The sequence below is a fragment of the Malaclemys terrapin genome, chromosome 12 (genome assembly GCF_027887155.1).
Source record: "Malaclemys terrapin pileata isolate rMalTer1 chromosome 12, rMalTer1.hap1, whole genome shotgun sequence".
NCBI lineage: Eukaryota > Metazoa > Chordata > Testudines > Emydidae > Malaclemys > Malaclemys terrapin.
The window spans coordinates 47,917,122-47,929,207 of record NC_071516.1 but is presented as its reverse complement, the minus strand read 5'-3'; the positions used below and the strand labels follow the sequence as shown (position 1 = coordinate 47,929,207).

The 12,086-nt window shown below is 45.9% G+C and overlaps 1 protein-coding gene across 1 annotated transcript; it reads right to left on the bottom strand.

The window, feature by feature from the left end:
• Positions 1–6,152: 6,152 nt before the first annotated feature.
• Positions 6,153–7,139, bottom strand: LOC128846192 (olfactory receptor 6J1-like). The gene is given in 1 exon segment (XM_054045226.1): positions 6,153–7,139. A coding segment is annotated over 1 exon segment (987 nt).
• Between the last annotated feature and the right edge of the window lie 4,947 nt (positions 7,140–12,086).

The window sequence follows — 12,086 nt, the reverse complement described above, 5'->3', positions numbered from 1 at the left end:
TAGGCTCCTTGAGTACCTTTAAAACTCTGGCCCTTGTGATTTAAATGTGGCTAAGTCCACTTTCAGTCGTAACTTAGGCAGTTCAGAGCTTACGTCCCATTGACTATCTAATCTAATCATCTATCTATCTATGCCCATTCACCCCCTCTATCTATCTATCTATCTATCTATCTATCTATCTATCTATCTATCTATCTATCCCCATACACCCCCTCTATCTATCTATCTATCTATCTATCTATCCCATACACCCCATCTATCTATCTATCTATCTATCTATCTATCTATCTATCTATCCCCACACACACCCTCTATCTATCTATCTCCACACACACCATCTATCTATCTATCTATCTATCTATCTATCTATCTATCTATCTATCTATCTATCTATCTATCTATCTATCTATCTATCGTACTCATTTGGGAGTCTCTGCTTGGTTCAGTTGCCTGAACAGAATTTCTCAAAGTGCCCATAGTTGGTAGATATCCATCTCAGAGGGAAGATGTTTGACTATCTGCAACCCACGATCTTACATCACCAGCATGAGCAACAGAGTCTGCCTCCAGTCAGTGCTTGGTTGCTCGCTGGTGAGTTTCCTACTGGTGTTTCCTACCATCCTTCTCTTGTTCGCTTGCTGTTTGGTGACCCCAAACATCATAAACCACTTCTACTGTGATACAGCCCCGTTGCTCCAACTCTCCTGCACAGACACGGGGATCATTGAAGTAGTGGCCTTGGTGACAGCTGTACTTATGGCACATTGATGGTCACCATCGTCTGCACTGTCATGTGCAGCCCAACCTCCACAGGCAGGAAAAAGGCCTTTTCCCCCTGCTCTGTCCATCTCATGGTTGTGGGTATTGCACAGCAGATCATCTCCAGGTAAATCCCACCAGCTCTGCGGGGCAGGCAGGATTTTGACAAAGCTGTGTCCTTTCTGTACACTGGGGCAACTCAGCTGTTTAACCCCTCCATCTATGCTCTGAGGAACAAACAAGTCAAAGGATGCCAATGGCAGGAGATTTTCTGAGTGCCTTAGGCTTCGAGACTGAAAACCCAAAGGCACAAGAATGAAGTGAACCCAGATGCTCATTGACTTCACACCAGGCTTCCCAATGGACGTAGGGGGCCAAGAGGGAAGTAGGCCTCGTCAGAGGAGTGAATTTGACTCAGGGTTACATTCTCTGCAGAAAGGACGGTATCTATACCTAATGGTTCGTCCATCACTTGGAGATTAAGCCCACATGGAAGAATCATTCACGGAGTCCGTCACTGGTTGGAGTCAGTGAAAGTGTAGCCTTTTTTAATGATTGATGCTATTGATTTGTTAATCAATCTCTCTCACTTCCTTTCCCTTACGCTATCCTGGGTGGCTTATTCGGCCATTCTGCTACACCGTGTCATTTCACATGTAAAATCGGCTGTCATGCCTGAAAACTCTCTTTTCCTCCTTCAGCATTATTTCGCACAGCTGGTCAAAGAACGGTCTTTCATCAAAGAGAAAGTTGGGTTTTTCCATGAACAATGCACTGCCTTCTTTAATATATTGCTTACTGAAATTGGTTACCAAAACCCATGTTTCAAAAAAGAAATTCAACTACAAAAGAATCACCGCTAGTTTTTTTAAAAATCACAGAAAATGGCCCATTTTAATCTCTACTCAACTAAAAGAACTTCAAAATCCTCAATATTTTTGTCAAAATACAGATTTTCATTTTCAGCCAGCTTTAGTATTTAGTAGAGCTACTTGAAATGAGTGGAATGAAAACATTTTTGTTTAAAATGACCTGTTTTTAATGAAAATGTTCATGGTTTTATATAGATATGGCCTTAAACAATATAGAATGCCTTATGGAAACTATTAGTTTACTGAAAACATTTTTGATAATTTTCAGAAGGAAAATAATGATTTTTTTTAAGTATATAAAAAACAAAAAAACAAAAGTAGGTCACTTTCAAAACATTTCCCAGTAACAACTCCAACATTCCCAACATGCTTATTCAAAGCACAAGTTTTTTATTTTTTTTCCCCACCAGCTTTAGTATCTCACGATAACGCTGAGCTTGTAACTGGAGCTTTTCGTCAGTAGCTCTCAAAGTGCTGCATACAAAGGAGGTCAGTATCAGGGTCAGGGGCGGCTCTATGTATTTTGCTGCCCCAAGCACGGCAGTGAGGCAGCCTTCGGCGGCACGCCTGCAGGAGGTCCGCTGGTACCGGGCCTTCGGCGTACCCGCCTCCGAATTGCCGCCAAAGCCGCGGGACCGGCGGGCCTCCCGCAGGCATGCCGCTGAAAGCCGCCGGACAGCCGCCCTCATGGCAACCGGCAGGCCGCCCCCCGCGGCTTGCCACCCCAGGCACGCGCTTGGTATGCTGATGCCTGGAGCCGCCCCTGATCAGGTTACGGTCAGGGTTAGGGAGGTCAGTGTCAGCACCCCCACTTTACAGATGGGGAACCTTTGATGCAGAGCAGAAGTGACTTTCCCAAGGTCACCTAGCAGGTCAGTGGAACTGCTCAATTAAAAAAAAATTAAAGGTTGTTTTATTAAAATAATTTTGGGAGGGGATTATGAAAATATTTCATGTATATTAGGTTGTGGTTTTGTTCTTTTTTTTTTGTCAAACATTTGCTATAATGCTATGGATTTTTTTGTTTGTTTGTTTTTAGGAAGAAATGTCCCACGTGGGTGGATTATCCCGTAACTACCCACTGCAGGCTTGCTTGCCTCCTCCCCTGAAGCAGCTGGTTCCAGCCGTTGCTGGAGACAGAAGACGCTGCTAGATAGGCCCTTGGTCTGATCCAGCCTCCCTAGTCTTACGTTGCTGCTCCAAAGCTAACGCTTGTGAACTAGAAGTAAGAGTAAGGCCGATTCGCCTCTCGCTTACACTACTGACAGCGTCACAGCTCCACCGATTCCTTTGGTGTTACCACTGGGTGACATCAGGATGAATGAAAGGGGAATCAGCTGCACTGAATGCAGTGGAGTGACTCCTGATTTACACCAGCGTGACAGAACAGGCCCCATTGACTCCAGTGGAGTGACTCCTGATTTACACCAGCGTGACAGAACAGGCCCCATTGACTCCAGTGGAGTGACTCCTGATTTACACCAGCGTGACAGAACAGGCCCCATTGACTCCAGTGGAGTGACTCCTGATTTACACCAGCGTGACAGAACAGGCCCCATTGACTCCAGTGGAGTGACTCCTGATTTACACCAGCGTGACAGAACAGGCCCCATTGACTCCAGTGGAGTGACTCCTGATTTACACCAGCGTGACAGAACAGGCCCCATTGACTCCAGTGGAGTGACTCCTGATGTACACCAGCGTGACAGAACAGGCCCCATTGACTCCAGTGGAGTGACTCCTGATTTACACCAGCGTGACAGAACAGGCCCCATTGACTCCAGTGGAGTGACTCCTGATTTACACCAGCGTGACAGAACAGGCCCCATTGACTCCAGTGGAGTGACTCCTGATTTACACCAGCGTGACAGAACAGGCCCCATTGACTCCAGTGGAGTGACTCCTGATGTACACCAGCGTGACAGAACAGGCCCCATTGACTCCAGTGGAGTGACTCCTGATTTACACCAGCGTGACAGAACAGGCCCCATTGACTCCAGTGGAGTGACTCCTGATTTACACCAGCGTGACAGAACAGGCCCCATTGACTCCAGTGGAGTGACTCCTGAATAACACTGGAGTGAGTAAGAACATGAGCCCATCTAACCTGAACAGAATCACTCCTGGTTTATGCTGAGGTGTAGTAAGAATAACAGAATAAGTCTAGCTAATGCTGTTTATTCTAAGCAATGCTCCTGGACTCTGCTTGCTAACAACACACGATGAGCATACAGCCTTCTACAGTGATCCTAAGGTCCCTGGTGGCCTGTACTGAAGAAATCTGTCCTTTTCATATAGAAAATGGCACTTGTGTTTCCTGCTAAGGATGACAGGCCTTCATCTGAAGCTGGTTCCTCTAGCTTACCCAGCACATAATAGGATCTAATCACTTCCGTCTTCTCAGGGGAACAATTTAAATGAACATCACTGAGTTGTAATCATTAGCCAAGAGCCCAGGGAATAGACCTGGGAATCCTACTAACTCACTAATCATTCTTAGCCTCTGGGCTGGGCGCCAGCATACCCCGAGATCCAGATGAGAGGCTATTTCTGAGATATTTAACCCCATTGCCAAAGGATTATGTGACCCTCTGCTGGTGTCGATCAGCATAACTCCACCATCTTCAGGGTTGCTGCACTGATTTACGCCACCGGGGATCTGGCCCCATTGACAGACAGATTGAATGACTTTCCCAAGGTGACAAAGGAAGCTGATGGGATATTCGGGAAAAATTGTCTGAGTCCGAGGTCTGGTCCACACAGACAAAACTTCATTTGAGAAGCACCGACATGGCTTGGTTCTGGTGTACAAGTACCATCAGAGGGAACAAATACCAGATACTACAAGGGCTCTGTCACCTGCTGGAGAAAGGCATGAGAAGAACCATTGCCTGCATGTTACAGCCAGACAAACTCAAATCAGAGCTAGGGCACAATGCTTTTCACACCGGGACAAATTACCAAAGGTGGTGGTGGATTCTCCATCTCCGGACGAGACTGGACAACTTTCTGGAAGATGTTTTAGCCAAATGCAAGTTATTGGGCTCAATACAGGAGTAAGTGGAAACAATTCTACAGCTTTTGTTAGCCAGGAAGCCAGACTGGGTGACCGAATGGTCCCTTCTAGGCTTACAATCTGCTATGAATCTGTTGCTAGAGCTATGGTGGCGTGGAGAGTACAGGCATTACTCACCTAACTATAAGCCACAGTGAAAAGCTGTGGGGAGGCAGTGAGACACTACAGCATGGAAAATAGCAGTGCAGAGTGGGAAACATGACTTGGGCATCTAGAGAGCTGTGTCGGGTACATACCCTGGGGTTCATGCATGTAGGAAACTCTTTTCTACTCACACAAGCCGTGCCTCGCCATCTACACGGCTATTTATATCCAGTCCAGCTGGACCCGCGGTGTCTGCACTCTCCATGCTGCCATAAATGTAGACGGACCCAATGACTGCACTTTGCACACCATACTCTGAAAGCACAATCTCTACACAGAATTAGTGATGCTACAGTGTGGATTGGCCTGTCCAGAGCTGCCTATCTGCATTGTGAAGTACTGTTCACAGTGCTTGTCCGCCCATCCCAAAAAGAATACTATCGAATGGAGGGGCATGGGAAAACTCTCATATGATGACAGATTGGAAAGACTGGGATGGTTAATCATAGATAGGAGACAGAGAAGAGGGGATATAGATAAGTTAATGGAGGATAGGTCTATCAAGGGCTATTAGCTAGGATGGGCAGGGATGGTGTCCCTAGCCTCTGTTTGCCAGAAGCTGGGAATGGACGACAGGGGATGGATCACTTGATGATCACCTGTTCTGTTCATTCCCTCTGGGGCACCTGGCGTTGGCCACTGTCAGAAGACAGGATACTGGGCTAGATGGACCTTTGATCTGACCCAATATGGCCACTCTCATGTTCTCTTATGTTCTTAGGACATGATGAAAGGCAATAAAATACTGAAGGCAAATCAGGTATTTCTGTTCTCACTGTCTCTTAACACAAGCAGAAGGGGGACGTCAATGAGATTGAAAGTGGCAAATGCAGAAACTGACAAAAGGGAATGCTTGTTCATACAACAGTTAGACTATGGAACTCATTACCACAGGATATTAGAGGCCAAGAAGGTACAGAAGTAAAAGTGTGAAATTTAATGCCCTGGGATATACAGGAGAGGTCAGACTAGATGACCTAATTGTCTGATCTGGCCTTAAATTATACCAAAAATGAATTTAGCAAGATTCAAAGAGGGACTGGATATTTATATCGAAGACAAAAATATCCAAAGTTAGAATAGTTAATGGTAAAAAGGGCAGTTTTAGTTTTGGCAGAGATATAAAAATTCCTGCTTTCACCCTCTAAGTAACAGAGTCCTTCATGAGGAGCAAGTTATCCCACATCTGGCTGCTGTGAGGTTTCTCACACCTCCCTCTGAAACATCTGGTGATGGCCACATTCAGAGACAGGATACTGGGCTAGATGGACGATGGGTCTGACCCATGGATCTGGTCATTCCTATGCTACACTTCTCTTTCTGCAAGTCAGGAATAATCCGCCCACGCTATGAAATACAAGTGCTTTGCTGTGGCTAAAAGTCTCCCTCAAGACCTTCTTGACCATGTCGTTCCGTAAAGTGTAGATAAAAGGACTTAGCAGTGGGTTAACTATGCTGCTGAGCACCGCAGGGATCTTGCGCGTCCCCAAGGTGGACTTCTGTGACGGCGTCACATACATGAAGATGGAGATACTGCAGGACATGAGAAACAGGGTCAGGTGGGTGGCACAGGTGCTGAAGGCCTTATTCCGGCCAGTGCTGGTTGGGATGCGCAGGATGGTGGAGATGATGAAGACATAGGAGATAATCGTTAGGGTTAATGAGCAGAGGATGACAAGAGAAGATAACATGAAGTCTATCAGCTCAATCAGATGCGTGTCAGTGCAGGAGAGCTCCAGCAAGGGGCCAGAATCACAAAAAAAATGGTCAATGACATTGGAACGGCAGTAGGACAACCTGGAAATCATGATGGTTGGGAAGAGGATGGAGAGAAACCCACCCAGCCAACAGGCCATCATCATCTGGACACAGACACGGCTATTCATGAGGATGGGGTAGTGCAGCGGGCTGCATATGGCAGCATATCAGTCGTAGGACATGGAGGTCAAGAGGAAGAACTCCACCGTGCCCAGGAAGAAGTAGAAGTAGGACTGGGCCATGCAGCCAGCAAAGGAGATGGATTTATCTCCAGAGAGGAGGTTCTGCAGCATCTTGGGCACGGTCACCGAGGTAAAAAATAGGTCCAATGCCGAGAGGTTACAGAGGAAGAAGTACATGGGGGTGTGTAGGCGGCCGTCAGCGTAGACAATGCAGAGAATGACCATGTTGCTGAATAACGTCAAAAGATACAAGTATAGCAGCACCACAGAGAGCAGGATCTCTGTCTCTTGTCGGATGGGAAACCCCAAGAGGATGAATTCTTCCACAGTTGAAGTGTGGTTCTCCATTCCCCATTGACCTATTGGGATAAGGAAACAATTATACAGTAGGGTTTGTCAAATCTTGGGGCCAGATCATAACTCTCAAATGTCCTTCATGTCTGGGGGCATCTCTACATCTGGGTGAAATTCTACTGTCAGAAATTTTCAAAAAACAAAACCAAAAAGCCCCAGAAAACTGGATTTTGACTAAAAGAAAATGGTGGTGGTAAGTGTCCATGGGCCACACTTGCAAAGGAATTCAGGCACCAAAAGATGCAGCTATGTGTCTAGTGGGATTTTCAAAAGCGTCTACATAGGTTAGGGATAGATTTTTAAAGGTATTTTTAAAGGATTTTCAAAAGCACATAGGTACCTAAATCCCATTAAAATCAATAGACATTATATGCCTAATATGTTTAGGCACTTAGAAAAAAATCCCACCAACCACCTATCTTCATCTTTAGATGCTTAAAAACCTTTGAAAAGCTAGCCCTACATCTCTCTTTTGCTCATATATATATCACCAGAAAAGCAACATATGAAAACTGAATATTTTCCACATTTGAACCAAACAATTTTCAGTTTCTGGCAGTTTTCTGGGGGGAAAATGGTCTCTGAAAAGTTTGGGGTGAACATTTTAAGTTTCCGAGTTTTTGAACAAAAAACATTTTCCTTAGCCAGAAAAAACACCCAAATTTTATGACCAGCTCTCAATCTAATGATTTTTACTCACAGTAACTTACATTCAGCACAGATGGGATATTCCTCCTCTCACTTAATTTGTGCAAAATGATTAACATCAGAAATGTAGACAATCATGAATCAGAGGTTCATCAATTCCTAGATTCTAGGGACAAATAGGACCAGAATGATCATCTAGTCTAACCTCCTGTGTGCAACAGTCTAAAGGACCTCGCTCGTGAATCCCTTCACCAAATGTATAGCTTCTTGTTGCACCACAACACTGATGTTTGGAAACAGACATCCAACCCTGGTGAGAGAAAGAGTCCATTACAAAGGAATCCCACATCATCAAGTTCCCTGACTGAATAATTTGTGAGTCACTCATCTGCGGTGTTTGTCACACATTGTGTTTCTTATCTGGGCCTCAGCGGGTTGAGAGGTGAGGATGTGATGTGATCCTCAGCCGATAAAAACGTGCATGAATTCAATGGAGCTACATCCCTTCAAAACCAGCTGTTGATCTGGCCCACTGACTTCAACTCAGCCAGAGAGATGTATACCCGCGGGAAAGCAGACCAATGACTAGTGTGATGTTGGTTGCATTCGTTTCTGGGGTGACCAAACTGCGATGTTGATTATAATGAATTGTATTGAGACACAGTGCTGCTGCCGGGGACCTAATGTGCTAGACGCTGTACAACAACAATAAATAATAGCAATACCTGGCGCTAATCTCAAAATGCTTCACAAAGGAGGGCCGTATTGTTACCCCTGTGAGACAGATGGGGAAACCGAGGCAGGCAGCAAAGAAGAGCAACACAAAACAAAACTTGGTCCCAATATCAAAGCATTTACACTCTAAGGAGCCAAATGTATTTAGGGACCTAAAGAAGTATATAGGTGCCTGGTAGCATTCTCAAGAGTGACTAGGTGCCTAACTCTCATTGAAATCTATGGGAGTTGGGCACTTTGGAAAAGCCCACTAGATGCCTATGTGCATCTTTACACACCTTAACAATCTGGCCTTAAGTATCTAAGTAAGCCTGATTTTCAGAAAATACTGAGGACGTGCTCTCTGCTGATCAGGCTCCTTTAAGATGTCATAAGCAGGCCAAAAGATGAGGCACCCAAAATGAACAGATGCTTTTGAAAATGTAGACTACGGAGATGAAGATTTTCAAAGGTGACCAAGGGAGTTAGGTGTCCAGTTCCCAATGACTTTCAATGGATTTGAGTGTCTAACTCCTTGAGGCTCATCTGAAAATGCCAGTCTAGACACATGAACAACACTAGTGTAAACATACTCACTGCCTTAGAGACGAGCAGTACAGAACTCCAGTTGTTACCTGGGGTTCTTTCAACCCAAAGCTCTTGGTAACTTTTACTCTGTGCGAGGAGGTGTCAGGAAATAAATCAGGGGAGACATGGCCGTCCGACCAATAGCTGGCTGGCACAAACAGGACAACACAAGAGTGCTTTCACTTAAAGCTAAGCTTTACTGAGTCTCAAGGACTTACACACGTCCACAACAAGATCAGTGAAACACCCACAACCCTTGATAATTACCAAAGCTGAGTGTGACTCTCGAGTGACACAGTGGCAGGCTTCCAGTGGCCAAATCTTGTGGGGACCGCAAGATGTATCCAGAGGGCAAGTCCAAAAAGAGTCCCCAAACGAATCCAACTATCTCAAGCTTTTTCCCCTTATTTATACATTAGTAATAGAATCACGTCCCTTAAAGAAATCTTGTTAAGTAAGCAGTTTCAATGATCAAGCAAGAGGTTCTTTCTGATTATTGATTAACCAGGTGTGGGTTTTTCCAGAGTTTGCAGCCTGGAGACCCCAATAGACATTCCTGAGGCACATCCTACTCTTTTAAAATGCATGTGTCAGCAACTTCAACACAATTCTTATCAGGAAGGACACGGGGTCAAGCTGCCCTTTCTGTGGCACCCAAACCCCCTCCCCTCCTGCCTTGGTCAAGCCGAGATTGCTGAATGGCCAATTTACAGCCTGCTGACTAGGCCGCCTTTAACAATAAGCCATAGTAGTTTCAGGCACTTTACTGGTTTGCCAAAGTCTCCCCATACACAGTCACCTTCTCCTCTGCATCACGCTGCATAGATCAGAATAAGTTACTCATTATTTTTAGCCATCTTTGAGTGATGGAAACAAACAAAACAAAGCATCTAATATTTTATTGAAAAAAAATCTCATTAAATCCATTGAATAAATTGTTATACAATATGTCTGTGCCTTTTCCCCCAAGCTGGAAGAATAGTGAGGAAAAAATGCATTCATTGAACAACAGATCATAAATTTCACTGAGCAAATTCTCAGATTAAAATTTCATAAACAAGTCTCGCCCAAGCTGGGTAAATGAAATCTTGGAACCTCTACAAATACCCACGTTTGGCTCTTCTGATGCCGCTGAGGTACAACGATTAGCGAGAGAGATACCAGACTCTACCCTGCAACAGGCTTTGTGCTTCCATGGTGAGAGTTTGCTACATTTAAGAAATCTCTTCTCTCTCTTCATGGCAAATCTCAGATGCTTTGCAGAGGAACCATTGTGCTAAGATGGGTCATTTTAACCCAGCAAATACACCTCCAGGGGCTAATTTCTTCTCTCTTCTCTGGGGAAGCAATTTAGCAGCGTGTATCGCTGGGCAGATGCTCACGCGCCAGCCTAGGGAATGATTTATGGGCTCAGCAGTAATCATTAACCACTATGAACTTCAGGGCTGATTTCCAGTTTTTAATAAGTGGTCAGATACTACAGTGATGGGCAAGACGGATTGATAGGGAGGGCAGATTTACAGGTAACTCACTGGACTAGGACTCAGGATGTCTGCATTCAAATACTACCTCTGCCACAGCTGCTGCATGCGACCTTTGGCAAATCACTTAAGGTGGGATTTTTCAAAGGCACTCTGTGCTGACTTAGTTTGCACTCAGTGGGAGTTTCAGCTCTGACTTTAACGGGAGCAGAGGTAGGCAAGTGCTGACCCCTTCTGACAATCCGCAGCCTGCCTGGCCCAGGTCCGCAAAGGTGTGTAGATGTTGCTGTGCTCGGCGTTGCAACACCCCATGCCAAGGTGCCCTGCTGCCCAGTAGAGCATTGAACCCCGAGCTAGGAAACCCAGCTTGCAATGGGGAGAGCTAGACGCCTAGGGAAGGGACCAGTAGACCATCTCTCTGTTCTCTAGTACGTCACAGGTCATTAACCTTCACCCAGCCAGCCCTGCCGTGAGTTTGAGAACTTGTGTTTGATTAAAGCATTAAATCTCCATTTGAGGACATCAAGAGACAAAGACTCCTCCACCACTTCCCTTTGGGGATTGCTCCAATGGATAACCATCCTCATAAGAAATACAGTAATCACAGTTAAGGCTACATTTTAGTCACGGGTATTTTTAGTAAAAGTCATGGACAGGTGAAGGGCAGTAAACAAAAATTCACGGCCCGTGACCTGTCCATGACTTATACTATATAGCCCTGACTAAAACTTGGAGGGGGAGGTTCAGGGGGTGGCCCTGGGGTGCTGGGGATGCTGGGGGGGTGGCCTGGGGGATGCCATGGGTGCTGATGGGGGCAGCCCAGGGGGTGCCATGGGTGCTGGCGGGGGGTGGCCTGGGGGACGTCGCGGGTGCTGGGGGAGCGGGGTTGGCAGGACTGGGGCAGGTTCCCTACCAGCTCAAGGGAAGTGGTGACCTCCAGCTCCTAGCTTCACTTGCTGCTTCTGCTCCACCCCAAGACCCGGTTCTGCAGCTCCCATTGGCTGGGAACCGCAGCCAATGGGAGCTGTGGGGGCGGTGCCTGCTGGCAGAGGCATCACATGGACCTAGGAGCTGAGGGAGGGGAGCCCCCCCCCCGGTAAGCACTGCACCACACCCCAGCCCTGAGCCCCCGCACACCCAAACTCCTACTGCTGGGAGGTGGAGGGGCCCAAGATAGGTGGCTCAGGCAGCTCCCAGGCCAGCCGCACGGGCTGCTGCAGAAGTCACGGAGGTCACAGAAAGTCAAGGAATTCGTGACTTCCATGACCTCTGTGACGAAAACGGAGCCTTAATCATAGTATTTATTTATAGTGTTCTTTGTTGGCAGAACTGCTCAAAAGTGTTAAGTATTTTCTGTGAATTTTTTTTCTTTTTGAGAATTCAATAAAAAAAATTAAAATCTGCTAATAATTTGTTTCAAATCAAATGGTCTCCTCCCTTTTGCCCAGCCATTGTTTTGTCCAATGGAAGGGAGGGGAAAGGAGGTGCAGGAAGGATACAAAAAATCAAA